The sequence below is a fragment of the Mauremys mutica genome, chromosome 14, assembly GCF_020497125.1.
Source record: "Mauremys mutica isolate MM-2020 ecotype Southern chromosome 14, ASM2049712v1, whole genome shotgun sequence".
Classification (NCBI taxonomy): domain Eukaryota; kingdom Metazoa; phylum Chordata; order Testudines; family Geoemydidae; genus Mauremys; species Mauremys mutica.
The window spans coordinates 11157661-11177557 of NC_059085.1; the positions used below are offsets into that span (position 1 = coordinate 11157661).

General features: G+C 49.8%; 1 protein-coding gene across 8 annotated transcripts in view; it reads right to left on the reverse strand.

The window, feature by feature from the left end:
* LOC123349354 (C-C motif chemokine 17-like) overlaps positions 1 to 19897 on the reverse strand; it is a 35448-nt gene that overhangs the window by 11606 nt on the left and 3945 nt on the right. For all 8 annotated transcript variants that reach the window (XM_044987322.1, XR_006573501.1, XR_006573504.1 and 5 more), the window contains one exon: positions 18454 to 18536. In XM_044987322.1, the coding sequence (XP_044843257.1) occupies positions 18454 to 18536 (83 nt within the window). The remainder of the gene's footprint in view (positions 1 to 18453; positions 18537 to 19897) is intronic.

Sequence of the window (19897 nt, forward strand, 5' to 3'; positions counted from 1 at the left end):
TTTTGCAGATACAGACTAACACGGCTGCTACTCTGAAAGCTGTTCCCAGCGAGTAGTTATCAGTGGCTCACAGCCATGCTGGAAGGACATAACGAGTGGGGTCCTGCAGGGATCAGTTCTGGGTCCGGTTCTGTTCTGTTCAATATCTTCATCAATGACTTAGATAATGGTATAGAGAGTACACTGCGGATGATACCAAGCTGGGAGGAGTGCTCTGGAGGATAGGAGTAAAATTCAAAATGATCTGGACACACTGGAGAAATGGTCTGAAGTAAATAGGATGAAATTCAAAAAGGACAAATGCAAAGTACTCCACTTAGGAAGGAACAATCAGTTGCACACACACAAAATGGGACATGACTGCCTAGGAAGGAGCACTGCGGAAAGGGATCTGGGGGTCATAGTGGACCACAAGCTAAATATGAGTATCATTCTGGAATGTATTAGCAGGAGTGCTGTAAGACACAGGAAGTAATTCTTCCGCTCTACTCCGAGCTGATTAGGCCTGAACTGGAGTATTGTGTCCAGTTCCGGGTGCCACATTTCAGGAAAGATGTGGACAAATTAGAGAGTCTAGAGAAGAGCAACAAAAATGAGTAAAGGTCTAGAAAACACGAGCTCTGAGGTAAGATTGAAAAAACTGGGTTCGTTTAATCTGGAAAAGAGAAGACTGAGAGGGGACGTGATAACCGTTTTCAAGTACGTATAAGGTTGTTACAAGGAGGAGGAAGAAAAAAAAATTCTTTACCTCTGAGGATAGGACAAGAAGCGATGAGCTTAAATTGCAGTTTAGGTTGGACATTAGGAAAAACTTCCTAACTGTCAGGTTAGTTAAGCACTGGAATAAATTGCCTAGAGAGGTTGTAGAATCTCCATTACTGGAGGTTTTTAAGAGCAGGTTGGACAAACACCTGTCAGGAATGATCTAGATAATACTCAGAGGGGTAGCCGTGTTAGTCTGGGTGCCACAGGATTCTTTGCTGCTTCTAGATAATACTTAGTCCTGCCACGAGTGCAGGGGACTGGACTAGATGACCTCTCAAGATCCCTTCCAGTCCTAGGATTCTGTGATGGCAAAGATGCTCCCTGGATTGTGAAACGTGAACAGAGATTGTCCCTGGCTGTGAAAAGCACCTTGCTGGCGGGTTTCATGACATCACTCAAACAGTCAAACTTGCGCCTGGCAGCCATTCTGCAATAGCAGGGCAGCAGATCACAAGGAAGCAGATTCACGCATGTTCTGGCATGTTTGCTCAATGCAAAGCAAGCCCTTAGCATAAACAGGGTGCTAACGTGGAGTTTGGACTCAGCTGTTGCATCGAGGTGCCCAAGATCCTGCTCTAGCTATGGGGTAGATCACTGCTATTTCAAACGTGGTGTCGGCCAAAAGAAGAGAGTCAGTCCCGTGCACAGAGGGGCTATGGAGCTGGGAACGGACAGGTGTCTTATGCTGCCAAACATTCGTGCTGTTAGTGGATGAGACTCTATTTCCGCTTTCAGTGGCATGGGGGGAAAGAGATGGCTGAAGACAGCAGCTGAGCACCAAAGCAGTAGGTGGAGAAGGAGTTTAAAGCTCTTCTCCCTCCAAGCAGCGGGAGGTGGTGGGTGGAAGGAGAGCTCCAGAATGCCTCTCACACCCCACCGCAATCCCCAATCCCAAGGCTCTGTGTCTAGGGCATGCTCGTTCCCAACTCCCCACCCCGGGCTTGGGTGGCCTGCATCCATGGGGTCTATTCTGCATTCCCCACCTTGACCTCACTACCTGCAACGTTGACAAAGGAAGCCCATTCTCAGCTCCCTCACAGTCACCGTGCGTTTCGCCTGTAATACGGACCGAGCACCCCTTGTCTCAGCAGCGCGGCACAGGTCCACAAAGGGACTTAGGGGTGACAATACTCAGCGGCGCCAGCCCTAACTTTCAGCTGCCTCGAGACAGCTAAGCATCCCACTGGGGGTTCCCCAAGCCTGCGTCAGGCACTGAGGCGCCTTCGTCAAGGCACGGGGAGAGAGGGGCAGCGAAGAATGGGATTCACCAGAGCCAGCAGGGAACCGCCTGTGCCAGCCACTGGGAGATGCCAACAAGAGTGCTAATTCCCATCCCTTTCAAGGAGTTCGGTGCCTATCTCGGCTTGTGATCCAAAGCCAGGAACCCCGAAATCGTTTATTGTGCAATTGTCAGGTTCCTGCCTAATGCCTGCAAAATAGCCTAGGGGAGAGGGGGAAGCCTCTGCCCTGTGTTACATTTACGCAGTGGTTGGGGTACCCACACACTGTGCTTCACTCCCCGCACCCTGATGAGAAGGGATTTGAATAGGGCTCTCCCGTCGCCCAGGTGGGTGCCCTACTCAGTCATGCCTACTGAAGCTGTTCCACCTGAATTCAATATTATTTGGGCCTTGTTCAAATCTCCCCCTTGCCTGTTAGGAAGCGGTTTGAACAGGGATTTCCTCCCTCCCAGGTGCCTGTCCTCCGAGATGGGACATCCCCTCTTGCTCTCCGGAGGCCATTTTCTTCTTGGGACAGAGAGGGGATTTGGACAGGGATCACCCAGCTCTGACCCTCCTGGGAGACCCCTGTTCAAACCCCTTTACGGAGGAGGGGTTTGAACTGGGGTCTCCCACCGCCTGGCTGAGCATCTGAATCAGTGGGGACAAAAGAGTGATTCCCATGTTTTCTTTGGCCTCAATTCATACTTAATTAAAAGTGCAACAGCCCCTCAGAGAACAGCCCATTGTTCAGTGGCACAGGCACTCCCCTTAGGGCGGGGTCAGCTCCAGCTTCCTCCCGGTGTGGGGGCTGAAGTGGGCTAGACACAACAGTGAGGGTGGGGGCTGCACTATCCATCTTTTGGGCACACGTACTGAGTTATTTATTTAACAATACGCACTTAAACGTGTGTTTTATCTCTGTTATCCTCAAAAGGAGAATGAAAATATATACAGACAGGTCGGTTTTAAACTCCATCTACTGCAGCTCACTGGGGCAACATTTATTCACAGAAAGTCAATAGGGGGAAAAAACGAAGCCAATTAATACATACATAACAATAAAAACCATAAGAAAATGCAAACAGCTGGGCAAAAATTACTGGTTAAATAATACCAATAACTAATTACTTTAAATCAGAGAAGGTACAGTATTATATTTTTAAATTAATCATTTGCACATGCAAAGAAAACAAAACAACACACACGATTATTTAAAGCAAAATAAGCAACGGACCAAAACTAAGTACACCGTTTTTCCCTAGATGATCATTTCACTCCATTCCATTTAGGTAATAATTGGAGATATACCAATCTCCTAGAACTGGAAGGGACCTCGAAAGGTCATCGAGTCCAGCCCCCTGCCTTCACTAGCAGGATCAATTTTTGCCCCAGATCCCTAAGTGGCCCCCTCAAGGATTGAACTCACAACCCTGAGTTTAGCAGGCCAATGCTCAAAATCAAAGTTTAATCTATATTTCTCAACCTTTCCAAAACACTGCTATTTTGAGTACACAGTTACAGTATCAACTGTATTTAGAAGCTTTCTGCCAGTTTTGGTGAACATTAAATTATGTTTCTCTGAGTCATGGCCCTTTGGGGGAATTTATTTGTTTTTCCAACTTGGATGCCAGGTAACATTTAAATATTACACAACATGAGAAAAACTGCACGAATTGCAGCAATCTGCATCCATCCAGAGATGCAATGACATTTTTCTATCTTGTGGGTTACCCTAACTCAGTGGTTCCCAAACTTAAAATAAGGGATAGACAGTCACCCTAAAGGACAAAACTGGATCCTGTGCCTGGTATGCATTATTATCTTCATCCGTGGTTACAATAGCCTCTTAGAAGGCAATGCAATCTAGTGGATGGCGCATGGGATTACAAACAAAAGGATCCCAAGTTCATATCCCAACTCAGCCACAGCGACTTGCTGCACAGCTCCCTTAACGTCCGTATGCCTCTGCTTCTCCACCCATTAAAAAGGGGATGGTGTTGACCTCCCTCACAGGTGTTGGGAAAATTACCTAGCTCACGATTGTACAGCAGCTGGACCAAGAGCTCCATGTTACTGCATGACTGTCTGCAACACAACCACGCCACATGCTAAATCGGCTTCCACCACAGCCGTACAGGGGCAGCGCTGAGTATTTCTGGCCCAAATTTTGTTCTGCAAAAATTAACTTTACAAACTAATATTCCTAGAAACATTTTCCTGATGTTTTTTGGGAAATAAAAATTCAAGGGATGCAAGTAAATTTGTGGATTTAACCTCCCCTGCCTCACAGTGTTTAATTTGCAAACACCGCAGGGTCCACAACCTGCATGGGAACCAGGAAGTGAAACTGAGCAGAAAGAGAAAGTGAAACTGAGTCTAACAATAGGTTAGCAAGTGAAACAGGCAAACAAACTGCATCAATAGGAGGAAAGCTCCATTTAGGCCCAGGGTTTTCATTTCCTCCTCAGTTTCAATCATCTACAGTAGGGCCATTTTTCCACCCCTACCAAACATGAAACATTCTATTTCTAAAGTCTCTTAAAAACAACACATGCCACATTCCATGCAAGCTCTGGAGCGACAATGAGGTGCCAGATAACAAAGGAAAAGGAGCAGATAGATAAACAGATTTCCTTCCCAGGGCTGCCCTTTAATTAATGCTGAAGAATAATAGGAAGCAATTCCCTTTCGGAATCCAAACGTCTCACTTCCAAAGGGGATGAGGGCACAGAAAAGAGCAGGCGCTGTCACAGACTCAAATCACATCTAAATCACCCCCTGCAGCGAGGAGTCTAATTATTAACGAGCTTGGTTTCCAAACGATTTGAATCATCTATCACTGCCATCCAACACCGGTTTGCACCCTACCACTGAACTTTTATACGCAGCACCATCCAATCTTTCATCATCCCTGAGCCACCCCTCTATCCCCGCCTGTCTCAGTTTGGCATCCCCAAAACATTTTATATCCTATCCCTCTTGGGCTGCACGAGGCCCTTTGGAATAGACCCACCGGGGTTGAGACTGCGCATCAGGGCAGGTGGCGGGGGTGGGAGGTAACAGAATCCATTCTAAGGCGCATTGTGAATGTGCACTGGACTCTGGAGCGCGGTGACTCATATTTCCATGCATGGTGTGCTTTGGAACAGATCCCATTACACTCATTTCCTCTCTCAGGCTGCTGCTGTCAGGCGTTGCAAGGCTCGTTTTACTCCCATCGCCCCCCTACCAACGAGGAAAGCACAAGTTTTGGAACTTCCCAAGACATCCAGAGAGTTTCCAAAGAGTCTCTTGCATGACTAGTGTTAGGATATAGATATTCAGGCTTGCCTGCCAAGGCCTATACTTTAAGAATTTAGGTGTATTCTTATCACTTAGCTAGTTATAGAGGTATAAAAGAAAGAATCAAAAATCACTGTCTGTCTCTGTAATGGCCTTCTCTTACTGTGACAGTAAGCTAAGATGTAGTTAGGCAGCCATAAGCTGGGAAGTGTATGGTCACATCCTCACCTTCCAAACTAGTCGCATTGAAATAAGGTGCTATTGGGCTATTAGGAATACAATCCTGCCCTGCTATTTCTATCACCTCCAGAGGAAGGGAAGAGCCTAGAAGATAGCATCCTATCTGGCAAGAACTCACTTATCAATAGACACAGCTGGAGAACCCTTATGTCTGTATAGACGTAGTTGTGAAATCCTCACTTCTGTATTGTTTTGTATGTTTATTTGCATGGTCTCTGTCTGGTTCTGTGATTGTTTCTGTCTACTGTATAATTAATTTTGTTGGGTGTAAACCAATTAAGGTGGTGGGGTATAATTGGTTAAATAACCATGTTACAATATGTTAGGATTGGTTAGTTAAATTTCAGTAAAATAATTGGTTAAGGTATAGCTAAGCAGAATTCAAGTTTTACTATATAGCAGGGGACGGCAACCTTTCAGAAGTGCTGTGCCGAGTCTTCATTTAGTCAGTCTAAGGTTTCGTGTGTCAGTCATACATTTTAACATTCTTAGAAGGTCTCTTTCTAGAAGTCTATAATATATAACTAAACTATTGTTGTATGTAAAGTAAATAAGGTTTGTAAAATGTTTAAGAAGCTTCATTTAAAATTAAATAAAATGCAGAACCCCCCAGACCAGTGGCCAGGGCCCAGGCAGTGTGAGTGCCACTGAAAATCAGCTCGCGTGCCGCCTTCGGCAGCCGTGCCATAGGTTGCCTCCCCTGCTATATAGTCTGCAGTCAATCAGGAAGTAAGGGGGGAGGGGAAATGGGAACAGGGACTGGGGATGGGGGAATTGGGATCATGTTTTGCGAAAGGGGGAAATGGGAACAGGGGATGGGAACAGAAACAGGGACACAGACAAGGCTCTGTGGTGTCAGAGCTGGGAAGGGGGACACTGAGGAAGGAAACTAGAATCGTGCTTGCTGGAAGTTCACCCCAATAAACATCGAATTATTTGCGCCTTTGGACTTCGGGTATTGTTGCTCTCTGTTCATGCGAGAAGGACCAGGGAAGTGAGAGGGTGAAGGAATAAGCCCCCTAACAACTAGTTCAGGGGACACCATCAGGTCAAAGTAGGTCCCAAATTTAGACTTGGGAAAAACAAGCATCTCCAGCGGGGGTGGCCAAACCGCGGCTCGCATGCGGCTCTTATGTTAGGTAAAAAGCAAGTCCTACTCACCTCTCCAGCACCCGAGTTTGTGCGGAGTTGGTATAGGGCTCAGAGATCTGTCAGAGACCAGACAACAATTCGTTGATCAACGGGCTCACACCATCCTTAGCTTAAGAGCCAAGCTTTGGAGGAGTGTGGCAAGTTTATTAGGGGTGAGCATCAATGTTTATACACAGAAGTAAACAAAGTGATTAACAGATCATAATGGTCATGCATAATCAATCAAGATTCTACGGGATAAAACAGGTTAAAATGCAAATTGGAGAAGACAAAAGGGGAGATGGCTACTTATGGCTACTTATTGGGAGGGGAAGGGTCATGAGTAGTTTGCAGGTCAAAACTTTTGATTAAAAGTTTCAGACACAGACATGTAGTCTGAGTTAAGTTTCAGTTCATAAAGAGTTCAGACTCAACATTCCTCCATTTGTAGCTATTGGGATAACTATTTACCAACAGCTACACCCCATTTTAAGGAGCCAAGGGCCGCTTGGCAATTTCAGCCTGGGCCAACTCGAAGAGAGTAAGGCCTTTGGCTGAAGTAGAAAAAGAATAAACTGACCCACATGAGTTTATGAGGGAGGGAACACATTGAATACAGCAACACAGTATTATAAGGATTACTATGGCCCCAACAACACCCACCAAGAGTTTTTTAACCCACCCAAATCCAGGCAACCAATTCCATAAGGCTCCCCACCAATCATAAGGTGGCTGGCCAGAGGAGTAGTTCTTAGCCATTTCCCTTAGATGTTTGGTACATTGAAAAGTGTCAGGGTAGGTGTCGTTTACAAAAACACAGCATTTTTCATAAGCAGAAAATAAAATAAAAAGGCATAATAAAAAACATACAGTTGTCAGAATAAAAGGTCCTCTCATTTTTTGAGTCAATTTAAGTCTGATGTCTGAAAGAGGTAAGCTGGTCCACTGGTTAGAGGCAGTATCCTCAGTGGTGGCAAGAGCTGCTGGTTCGTTACTGTGGTCCACTACGGCTGGCTTGACGTGGGAGTGGTGGATCCAGGATTTGCGTCCTTCCAGGAACACTGCAGTCTGGGTTGTTAAAAGAACCTGGTGGGGTCCAGTAAACCTCGGCTGGAGGGCGTCGCCACGAACGAACTTTTTGGCCCAGACGAAGTCCCCTGGTTGGAACGGGTGGATCTGTTCTTCCAGCGGCACGGTCTGGGAAAACTGTGAGGCTTTCCAAAGGGTACGGAGGCGAGCCTGTAGGGAGAGAAACTGGCACGCGGTCATATGATCCCCTCCCAATAGTGAAACATCAGCACGTGGTAGCGCCCCGCCTTTGAAAGGGGGGTGTCCATAGAGCAGTGCAAAGGGGGATAATCCCAATACACGGGTTGGGCGAGTAAGAAGGTGAAACAGGACCAAGGGAAGTACCTGAGGCCAGTTTAACCCTGTTTCCTGACAGTATTTAGCCAATGTAAGCTTAAGCTCCCTATTGTCAGAGGGCAAACCAAAACAAGAAGGTGCTTTTTCCCAAAAGCCTTTGGCATATGTGCAAAGTCAATTTGAAGATGTTGAAATGGAGCAGCAGGCGGAGGTTTTTTACCCTTAATTTTGTTAAGAGGCGGAGCAGGTTCATTACGCTGACATGTGCTGCATGCTTTCACTATTGACAGGCAGTAGGGTTGAATGCCTGGAGCATACCAAAAGCGAGCGATGGTGTCCACAAGGGCGTGCGTGCCGTAGTGACCCCCCTTATCATGGTGCCAGCGAACTGCCACGGGGTATGTGGAGCGAGGGAGGCAGGCTCGGCCATCCGGCATAAGCCAGGTCCCTTTGACCAGAGTGGCTCCGAGGCTCTCCCACGACTGTAGTTCAGCGGGTACTGGTACGGGGTAAAAGCATACTTGCTATCAGTAAAAATGGTAACGGTCTTACCAGCGGCCAACTGGCAAGCTCGGGCCAGGGCGTAGAGTTCGGCGGCTTGGGCTCCCCAGTTGCCTGGCAGTGAGGCGGCCTCTTGAATGTCCCATTCAGAGGTGACTGCATAACTGGTGAAACGCTTGCCATCAACATAGAAGGAGCTTCTGTCCGAGAAGAGGATGCAATCAGGGTTGTCCAGTGGCACGTCAAACAGGTTGTTCCTTATCTGTAAGATGCTATGAACTACTTCCACACAGTCGTGCTGATCCTGGAGGACTGGCAGATCAGGAAGCAAGGTAGCTGGATTAAGGGGCCCACACCTTTCAAAAATTAGGTTAGTGTCTTCTAGGAGTTCGGCCTCTAGCTGCTGCTGACGATGGGCCGAAAAGACTTGGGTCGTGCCCTTACGCAGAAGGGCTGACAAGGCATGAGAGGTCCAGACCGTGGTAAAATGACCCAGGGTCAGGCTCTTTGCCTTTGTGATCAGCAGGGCAGCTGCTGCCAGAGTCCGGGTGCAGGATGGGGTTCCCTGAGCGACAGGGTCGATCTGCATCGATGCGGAGGGCGGCTTCTTCGCGGTTACCTAGTAGGATGTCATCTACGTATAGGACTAACGTGGATCCCTGCGGACTGGTGAAGCCTTCCAAGTCGTGGCGGAGGCATTGGCTGAAAATCGTGGGGCTGTCTCTGTAGCCTTGAGGAAGTCGTTGCCAGACATAACTTTGTCCCTCCCAGGTGAAGGTTGCACAGGAATGCTGAAAAAGGCTGATTTTAAGTCAATAACAGTGAACCACTCAGCATCCCAGGGGATTTGGCTGATGATAGTAGCTGGATCAGGAACTACTGCATGAAGAGGGACCACATACTGATTAATAACCCGTAGATCCTGTACAAAGCGCCAACGAATAGGGTCTCCGTCCTTTTTAGGAGGCTTTTTGACAGGCAGTATAGGGGTATTACAGGGAGTGCGCTGAGGGCGGACTAGCTTTTGTGCAATGAATCCCTCGACAATGGGGCGGATGCCTTCCCGGGCTTCCAGCGACAGGGGGTATTGGGGGACTGACGGGGGGGCTAAGGAGGGCTTCACTTGAATCCTTACTGGCTCTGCTGAAAGGAGCAGGCCAACATCCGTGTCAGAAATTCCCCAGAGGGTTAAAGGCAAGTCAGTGAGGTCAGGGGAGAGAGGGGGGGGTTTCCCAATTACCCTGAGTTAGGGCCGAATCTCCTAACACTGTCATTAATAATCCTACCCCTTCAGGAGTGCAGGTTAAAGTAGCCTCAAGCTTACAGAGTAAATCCCGGCCCATCAAAGGGATCGGACAAGCTGGGGAAAAAAGAAAACGGTGAGAAAAACATTTATCAGCATAAATAACATTTAGAGGCAAAGTGAGTCCCAGAGACTGTGGATTGCCTTCCACCCCAGTTGCAGTTTTAACCTCAGAGGATAGCCAGGGAGAGGGGGCATGATTTAAAAGAGAGAAAGTAGCTCCAGTATCAATGAGGAAACAGACAGGCAGTCCCTGGACTGAAAGGGTTAGATGAGGCTCTTTGCTGGGAGGGGAGAAAGTGAGGGAGGAGCCGGCTAAAGACATTAAGGAAATAAGACCATCACATTGTTTGCCTTCGCCCCCAGGGTACCGTCATTGAGAAGGCTGAGTTTGCTGCAGCTGCTGCTGTTGCCGGTAGTTGATCCAGGCCTGAGGAACGGGCTGGGCTGGTGGTGCGGGAGTGTATTCGTCCCTGGTGTAAGTATCTGCGGATGCGACCGGACCCTCTGGGCGTCCCCAGGGGCATTCACGTTTAAAGTGACCGGGTTGTCCGCACTGAAAACAATTTCCTGGTGGCTGGGGTTGCCAGGACCCTCTTCCCCGAGCACCCTGAAATCCCCTGCCACGGCCATGGCTTCTGCCTCGAATACCACCGCAAAAAGCTAAAGCCATCAACTTATATTCTTCCTTTTCTCTTTCTTTTTACTACTTTCCCTTTCTCCCATGCAAAACTCCTCCCGAGGTGTGCCCCTCCATTTCCTCCTTATCCCTCTGCAGAGATTCCAATCTGGAGTCCTGCAGATTCCCCTCTGCACTCTGGAGAGAGTCCCCTTGCGGAGGAATAGGGGCAGGTGCAGTGGGGACCAACTGACGAGTTAAAACACGCCGTGGTTTACACCCTTCATCGAAATAACATGGAGGGGGTTCACTCTCGGAAGAATACCTGACTGCCATAATTTTTAAAGACTTCCACAGCTCTGCTGCTGTGTTCCAACAAAACCAGTAACATAACTGTCCCGGATGGTCTTTTTCAATCTGGCTCCTTACTCCTCTTAAGGCAGCCTGTTCGAAAGAGCCATACGAAGGCCACCTCATCTCCGGGTCGGCCAATACCGCGGTATACCCAGTCCAATTCCTTACACACAGTGTGTACAACTTCCTCCTAGACATTCCTGTCTGTACTGGGAGTTTCCCTTCATTCCATAACTTATTTACAATCCCCAGCGGACTCTCAAGAGGCACGCTAGTCCCTTGACCCATGGTGTCTGACAGGAGCCCTCCAACTGGCGTTTATCCTGCTGTCCAGTACACGACCCCTCAATATTGAATTGGCTGGGAGAAATCTCCCGTGGCGCCTGCCAATTCGTATATGAGTGGTCTGACCACTGGACAGAGGCACCGCACCAGAAGGAATCCCGGACGAGCCCCCAAATTGTTAGGTAAAAAGCAAGTCCTACTCACCTCTCCAGCACCCGAGTTTGTGCGGAGTTGGTATAGGGCTCAGAGATCTGTCAGAGACCAGACAACAATTCGTTGATCAACGGGCTCACACCATCCTTAGCTTAAGAGCCAAGCTTTGGAGGAGTGTGGCAAGTTTATTAGGGGTGAGCATCAATGTTTATACACAGAAGTAAACAAAGTGATTAACAGATCATAATGGTCATGCATAATCAATCAAGATTCTACGGGATAAAACAGGTTAAAATGCAAATTGGAGAAGACAAAAGGGGAGATGGCTACTTATGGCTACTTATTGGGAGGGGAAGGGTCATGAGTAGTTTGCAGGTCAAAACTTTTGATTAAAAGTTTCAGACACAGACATGTAGTCTGAGTTAAGTTTCAGTTCATAAAGAGTTCAGACTCAACACTTATACAGTGAAAGTGCAGCTCACGGAGGCCCCCCTCCATTCTCCACCTACCAGAGTGGGGGAGGGAGTTTGGGACTTCTGCCCTGCGACAGGCTGATGGGGCTACAGGCTCCTGCAAGGGCAGCTCGAGGAACACTGTGAGTGTCTTGCGGCTCTCAAACGTCTGAAGATTATTGTATGTGGCTCGGCGGGTCAGTAAGTTTGGCCACCCCCGGTCTATAGAACCTAACAGCTATCGAGATGAGTCCAGGATTTAACCACCCCCCCGCCTACATTCTGGTGGAAGCTAGGGGATTTTTCCTCTGGTTCTACACATTCTTCTGAAATGCTGGCAACACAGACGCCCCATTGTGGGACCCAAAAGTGAAACTGATTCATTTAGTGGCATCATTCAAGCTACGAGCCAAGCACGAAACAAACAACTAGTGAAAAATATATTAGGTTGGAAAACTCCGCTGATGTCAAAGAGCGTTAACAACAAAGGAAGAACATTTCTCTTCTAAGCCATCGGTTTTCAGACTGTGAGGAGACCCCACCCTCCCCCATGGCGGCTGGGGACTCCTTGTGCACACTCCTGGCTGCTGCCCTGCCCTGGCCCAAACACACAGCTGGCCACAGCCCCATGTAATTTAAACCCCTAGAGCCTGTGGAAGCGAGAGGCTTGGGGAGAGGGGGCGAGAAGGCCTGGCCCACTCTCGCCACACTGCAGGGATGGAGCCTGCCAGGTCCAGCCACCACCAGGGACGTGAGCTGCCCACTCCCCTCAGTGAGTCACTTTCTGGCTGGATAGCTAGGGGGCAGCCCTCCTATGTGACTCCCATGGAGAAGGGGGCGGGTACCCGTGTCCACACCCCATCTGGCTGTAGTGATCTTTGAACAGAGTATGCCTTGTAAGGTATCCACCGAAAACTCATCATTCCAACCAGCCAACTTTGTCCTGATAAAATATGTGAAGCGATAGGATTCCACTGTCAGGTGCTCTTAACACACGTTCCAAGCTGAGTGTGGCAAACAGGCCTGGCTCAACCAAAGGAACGCTGGCTCCATGGACGGCGTGTGACCCGCCGGCTGGGGGAGGCTAGCCCCCAGCCTCCCCCGCCAGAGCCCAGAGGCCACCCACCGCGGCCGCCAGCCCCTGCCTCAGACTAGCCCCACCCCCAGCGCTCTGGGAGGGTGGGCTGCGCGGCCCCAGTCCCCGAGCATCGGGAGGGTGAGTTGTGTGGCCCCAGGCCGAGCCAGGGCCACCACACAGGGGTAGCGAGTGCAGGGGCAGCCTATTACACCAGCCGCCCATGGTGGGCTCTGCTTAATTTGCATTTAAGCAGCAAACAGTGTCCTCAAGCAGGAAGGGAAACAAAAGAAGGTCCAACAAGTGAGGAAGAGCGGCAGGAGACTCTCTGGGTATGGCTACACTGGCGATTTGCAGCGCTGGAAAGCCTCCACCAGCGCTGCAATTAGTAAGTGGCCACACCTGCAAGGCACTTCCAGCGCTGCAACTCCCTGGCTGCAGCGCTGGCCGAACACCCCTCTCGGCATGGGGAATAAGGATTCCAGCGCTGGTGCTGCAGCGCTGGTCATCAAGTGTGGCCACACACCAGCGCTGTGATTGGCCTCCAGGGTATAAGGATGTATCCCAGAATGCCTGTTCAGCCACTCTGCTCATCAGGTCAGACTCTACTTCCCTGGCCTCAGGTGACCCGCCCTTTAAATGCCCCGGGAATTTTAAAAATCCCCTTCCTGTTTGCTCAGCCAGGTATGGAATGCAATCAGTGAATCTTTACAGGTGACCATGCCTCCACGTGGCAAACGAGCCCCAGCATGGAGCAATGGCGAGCTGATGGACCTCATCAGTGTTTGGGGGGAGGAATCTGTGCAGGCACAGCTGCGCTCTAGCCGTAAGAATTATGATACCTTTGCCCAGGTATCGAGAGCCATGATGGAAAGGGGCCATGAGCGTGACGCGGTGCAGTGCAGGGTAAAAGTAAAGGAGCTGCGGAGTGCCTATTGCAAAGCACGCGAGGGAAACCGCAGATCCGGCAGTGCCCCCACGACCTGCCGCTTTTACAAGGAGCTGGATGCGATTTATGGGGGTGACCCCTCTGTAAATCCAAGGACCACGATGGACAGTTCAGAGCCGGTAGAGGAGGGGGAGGGGGAGGGGGAGGCAGACAGTGAGGCTACTGTGGTGGGGGAAGCCAGCCCGGAGGAGGCATGCAGTCAGGAGCTCTTCTCAAGCCAGGAGGAAGCTAGCCAGTCGCAGCCCCTGGAACTTGGTGCAGAAGAATCACAGGAGCAGGTCCCAGGTAAGCAGCTTTTATTGCAATGCAAAGGTTTGGGGAGATTCGGGGGGATGGTATGGCTGCATGCCTGCATGCCTAGACATGGAATATCCCATTGATGTGGTCTATCACGTCGCAGTAATCTGCCTCTGTAATCTCTTCAAAAGTTTCTGCAAGAGCATAGGCAATTCGCGTGACCAAGTTTAAAGGGAGAGCCATTGTGGTCCCTGTCCCATTCAGGCTAACGCGTCCGCGCCACTGTTCCAGGACGGGTGGGGGAACCATGCTTGCACAGAGGCACGCTGCATAAGGACCCGGGCGGAATCCGCATTGTTGTAGGAAACCCTCCCTTGCTTCTTTGGTAACCCGCAGAAGGGAGATATCTTCCAGTATTAAGTCCTGTGGGAAATGGAGGGAGTGTTTCAGTGCTGGTTTCCCCAACTGCATAGCGCGGCAGGCAGGAACCCCAGGAACCCCAGGGTTAACAAAGCCCCGAAACAGGCAGTCTAGCCATGAAGCAAGAAGCACCCTGCTCGAGCAGACCGCGGAAGGAAAGCCCAGGGTTAATTCCTGAGGGAGATGGAGGTGCTGCGTTTAAGAAAGCACCCCCCCTGCTCGAGCAGACCGCGGAAGGAAAGCCCAGGGTTAATTCCTGAGGGAGATGGAGGTGCTGCGTTTAAGAAAGCACCCCCCCTGCTCGAGCAGACCGCGGAAGGAAAGCCCAGGGTTAATTCCTGAGGGAGATGGAGGTGCTGCGTTTAAGAAAGCACCCCCCCTGCTCGAGCAGACCGCGGAAGGAAAGCCCAGGGTTAATTCCTGAGGGAGATGGAGGTGCTGCGTTTAAGAAAGCACCCCCCCTGCTCGAGCAGACCGCGGAAGGAAAGCCCAGGGTTAATTCCTGAGGGAGATGGAGGTGCTGCGTTTAAGAAAGCACCCCCCCTGCTCGAGCAGACCGCGGAAGGAAAGCCCAGGGTTAATTCCTGAGGGAGATGGAGGTGCTGCGTTTAAGAAAGCACCCCCCCTGCTCGAGCAGACCGCGGAAGGAAAGCCCAGGGTTAATTTCCATTACCATTTCTGGGAGGCTGTGAATTCTCGAGTAGTTGCTGAAATGTGTGAGGAATGCTTGTGAGACTTTAAAATAACTTCAGATTATACACAATGGAAGCTCTCTTAAATGTATCATTTGCTGTTTTTTTACAGTGACCTTGAGTAGTCCTGGGCCAGTCTTATCAGTGACTGAAAGAAAGCTGCAAAACCTGAGGAGGAAACCGAACAAGAGCAAAGAAGAACTGGTGAAGGCAGTTATGAACCAGTGTGCAACAGAGAATAAAAATGCGCAGGAATGGAGAGAAAAGATGCATCACTGGAGGCAAACAGAAAGCAGGAGAAAGGCGTTGACGCTGAAGAAAACCACGAGGCAGCTTATAAACCTCATTGCGCGCCAAACAGACTGTATGCAGTCAATGGTAGCAATGCAGGCAGAGCACTACCGTGCCAAACCCCCACCCTCCCAAACCTCTTTCCCCTATGCACCAATGTCAGCTCCAAGTCCCGTTCCCCAGCATCCAGGTTCTTACCTACACCATCACCAGCTGCCCCCGACACCTGTACGGTCACCTATGAGCCCAGAGAACTACGACCCTTACCCTCTGCACTCAACCCCCATCACCATGCAACAGTACAATCCTGAAGTGCACAGCACTCCTGGCAGTACATATGAGAAACTATGAATGTACAGTTCAACAACCAACCCCCCTGCCCGTGTACTTCATTTTTTTTAAATAAATGATTTCTTTGATTATGAATCAGTTTTTATTATTGCATAAACTGAAAGATAACAAACCCCAATGAAAACACAGGTAACAAACATCAAGGAAAACACAGGCACTGAAAAGCACTGTAACCAGTGCACGTCACTCCTGGTCAAGGCAAAAAAACATTACTGTTGGCTTTCAGCCTCAAATTTCTCCCTCAAGGCATCCCTAATCCTTGTTGCCCTGTGGTGGGCGTCTCTAGTAGCCCTGCTGTCTGGCTGTGCAAATTCAGCCTCCAGGACTTGCACCTCGTTGGTCCATGCCTGGCTGAATGCTTCACCCTTCCCTTCACAAATATTATGGAGGGTACAGCACGCGGATAGAACCGCGGGGATGCTGCTTTCCCCCAAATCTAGCTTCCCATAGAGACATCTCCAGCGAGCTTTTAAACGGCCAAAAGCACACTCCACAGTCATTCGGCATCGGCTCAGCCTGTAGTTGAAACGGTCCTGGCTCCTGTTCAGCTTCCCTGTATATGGTTTCATGAGCCAAGGCATTAATGGGTAAGCGGGGTCCCCAAGGATCACAATGGGCATTTCAACGTCCCTTACTGTGATCTTTCGGTCTGGGAAAAATGTACCTTCCTGCATCTTCCTGAACAGGCCACTGTTCCGAAAGATGCGTGCATCATGCACTTTTCCAGGCCAGCCTGTGTAAATATCAATGAAACGCCCACGGTGATCCACAAGCGCCTGGAGAACCATAGAGAAATACCCCTTGCGATTAATGTACTCGTAGGCTAGGTGGGGTGGTGCCAGAATAGGAATATGCGTCCCATCTATTGCTCCTCCACAGTTAGGGAAACCCATTTCTGAAAAGCCATCCACAATGTCCTGCACGTTCCCCACAGTCACGGTTCTCCTCAGCAGGATGCGATTAATGGCCCTGCAAACTTGCATCAACACGATTCCAACGGTCGACTTTCCCACCCCAAACTGGTTCCCGACCGACCGGTAGCTGTCTGGAGTTGCCAGCTTCCACATTGCAATAGCCACCCGCTTTTCCACCGTCAGGGCAGCTCTCAATCTTGTGTCCTTGCGCCGCAGGGTGGGGGCGAGCTCAGCACACAGTCCCATGAAAGTGGCTTTTCTCATACGAAAGTTCTGCAGCCACTGCTCGTCATCCCAGACTTCCATGACAATGTGATCCCACCACTCACTGCTTGTCTCACGAGCCCAAAAGCGGCGTTCCACGGTGCTGAGCATTTCCGTTACCGCCACAAGCAATTTCATGTCACCCGCTTTAGGAAAATCCATATCATCATCGGAATCCTCACTGTCACTTTGGAGCTGAAGGAGTAGCTCAACTGCCAAACGTGATGTGCTGGCGACAGTCAGCAGCAAATTCCTCAGCAGCTCAGGCTCCATTTCACAGCGTGCTGAACTCACAATGGCAAGAAACGTGGACGGCGAAACTGAGATTGCTGGGAAGTGAAGCGATGCACCACGGGGCGTTGGAACAGGAAGCGGAATGACCCACACACTTCCTTCCCCTTCCCACAATACTGAGCGCCAAAACGGCGCCAAAACGGGATGAGGTGCTCTGTGGGATAGCTGCCCACAATGCACCTCTCAGTACAGCGCTGGAAATGCTGCCAATGTGGCCACACTGCAGCGCTGGTAGCTGTCAGTGTGGCCACACTGCAGCGCTGGCCCTGCACAGCTGGATGACCAGCGCTGCAAACTACCAGCGCTGCAAACCGTAAGTGTAGCCATACTCTCTGTCTCCCGAATCTCAGCTGGAAATGTTTTCCCGGGGGGGGGGGAAATAAGGACACTATAAAATACCCCCAGGCACTCCCTTCTCTCTGTCTGCCCATCAATTCATTGCACGAGAAGGGACAAAGGAAGCAGCCATTAAGCAGAAGGGGTCCTGAGCTAAGAAGTTTGGGAAGAGGGTTCAGAGCACGTGGTGAGAAAAACTTTGCTTTGAATTTAAGATTAAATTAGGCACTAGTTGCAGTTCAGCTTCATTTTTCCTGTACCATTTCTGACTTTTATGCCTCATTACTTGTACTCACTTAAAATCTCTTTGTAGTTAATAAACTTGGTTTATTGTTTTATCTAATCCAGCGTGTTTAAATTGAAGTGTCTGGGGAAACTCCATTTGGGTTACAAGATGCAGATATTATTTCCATTAAAGAAGCAGAGACTTTAGATGAATTTGTATTGTCCAGGAGAGGGGTGGGCAGTACAGGACACACATTTCTGGGGGCGGAATCCAGGACTGGGGGTGCGTTGGGGTCCCCCTGCCGTATAACCAACACTGGTAAGAGAACAAGGTGTGGCTGGCTGCAGCTCACACAGCCATGACTTGCATGTCACACTTCCAGCAGGATCTGGCCTTCGAACCAGCTGCGAGGTTCACCCCAGGGTATGGTGATCCCTTTGTGGCACAGAGCTGGCGTAACGTTCTTTGGCCACTGCCCCGCCCTGCTGGCTCTGTGCCGCCTGGGGATTCCAGCACTAGCCAGGCAAGCCACCTTAGCAATGCAGACTAGTCATGTTGGGGCCAAGAATGTGATCCCATATGTCTCGCTAGTGCTTATGCTACTAAAGATGTGAGCAGGCTGTTTTGAGGTGCCACAGAGGCAGAGTTGTGGACGACTAGGCCAGCTGCAGTGGGGAGCATGGCATGGTTAGGTGGCTGAGGGTAACACCTGCTGGGGGGGAAGCACATACCTTGGCTCTCTGAGGATCTAAGCTTTACCTGCTCCAGACAAATGGGATTGGCCCCTGATCCCAGAAATATGTCACTTCCTGTCCTGTAAGAAAAATAATCGTCTCTTAAAATGAATTCTGACCTCTGCCTGCCCCACCTGTGCAGCCTAGACAGGCGAGCTGCCAGCTCCCTGCATTAGCATGGAGACAGGCGTGACAATGGATCTGTTCACCTGACAGCTAGGAAAACACAGCCCAGGGAGGGGAAATTCCAGCGAGGCTGTTACTCATCCCTCAGCCCTGAGGACCTGACAAGGGCATGTCCTAAACTGTTGCTAATTTTTGCCCTCTGAAATACTTTGAGCTGCTCCAACAGGGGTGTGACGTTATTGACAGAATCTGTAACCGTATTGTTGCAACCAAGGTCCTGCAGTGGCACCAGATCTTGTATAAGGGGGTCAAATAATGTGTCTAAGACAAGGTTACGGTTTGCTGGTTACAAGAAGGGGGGCGGAATAATTGTTCTTAACCTCTGAGGATAGGACAAGACGCAAAGATTCTGTCAATACCATCACAACGGGACACCCTCCTGCTGAGGCTGAGATACTCAGAGTGGGCCAGGCCAAGGGGTACTTTGAAAACCTTTCAAAAGCTGCAGCCACTTCTGCGTGTTACCTATCATAGACTCTTTAAATCACTGGGAAGGGCAGGGGATGGCTGGGCTCCAGGTATGAACCTCGCCAAGAAGCTACTCAAGGGTTGCCAATCAGCCTTCCTGCTCCCAACCTGAGCTCTGCGACCTTTCTTCTGCTGGCCACAGCAGCTCCATTGCAGTTCCACTCCTCGTCTACCAGCAGTACAACCCTGGAGCCACTCTCAGGAGAGCTACTCCTCCATCCTTGCTGGCTGCTCTGTGTTCTCTCACTATTTTGTCTGGGGCCTGCAGAGCATCATCTGTGCCCTTTCCACTTCCGGTGGGCTGTGACAGGGAGTGGCGGGGCCAACCTGACTCATCACACTGGATCTTTTGCTTGAATGTTGAGCCAAAAAAGGACGGATTCAGCTTTTGCAACAACAGAACTTCACTGGGCCCCATGTGCGTTGCATGAAGCGCCAAGGGAAAACCAGACAAGGGGCTCAGCTCAGCAATTACCAGGCTATGCCAAGCCCAGCTCCACCCCGAGGAGACTCCTCCTGTGGCTCGGAGTTCTCAGGGAATCTAAAGTGACTCAAGCACCTTCTGCTCAGGGGAGCAAACCCGCAGACAGTGGCCGTGCTGGTAAGATAGGTCACCGCTCATTCTCTCACCACCAGCTGGTGGCCGCTCTCACTTTTTATCCTAAAATACTTAATTAGCTTTAGGAAACCAAATAAATATGCACATACCCATGTCCAAATCATTGTAATTTATTTATCGCTAGCTAGTAAGTCTGTTGTGAAAAGTGATATTAACAAACATACAAGT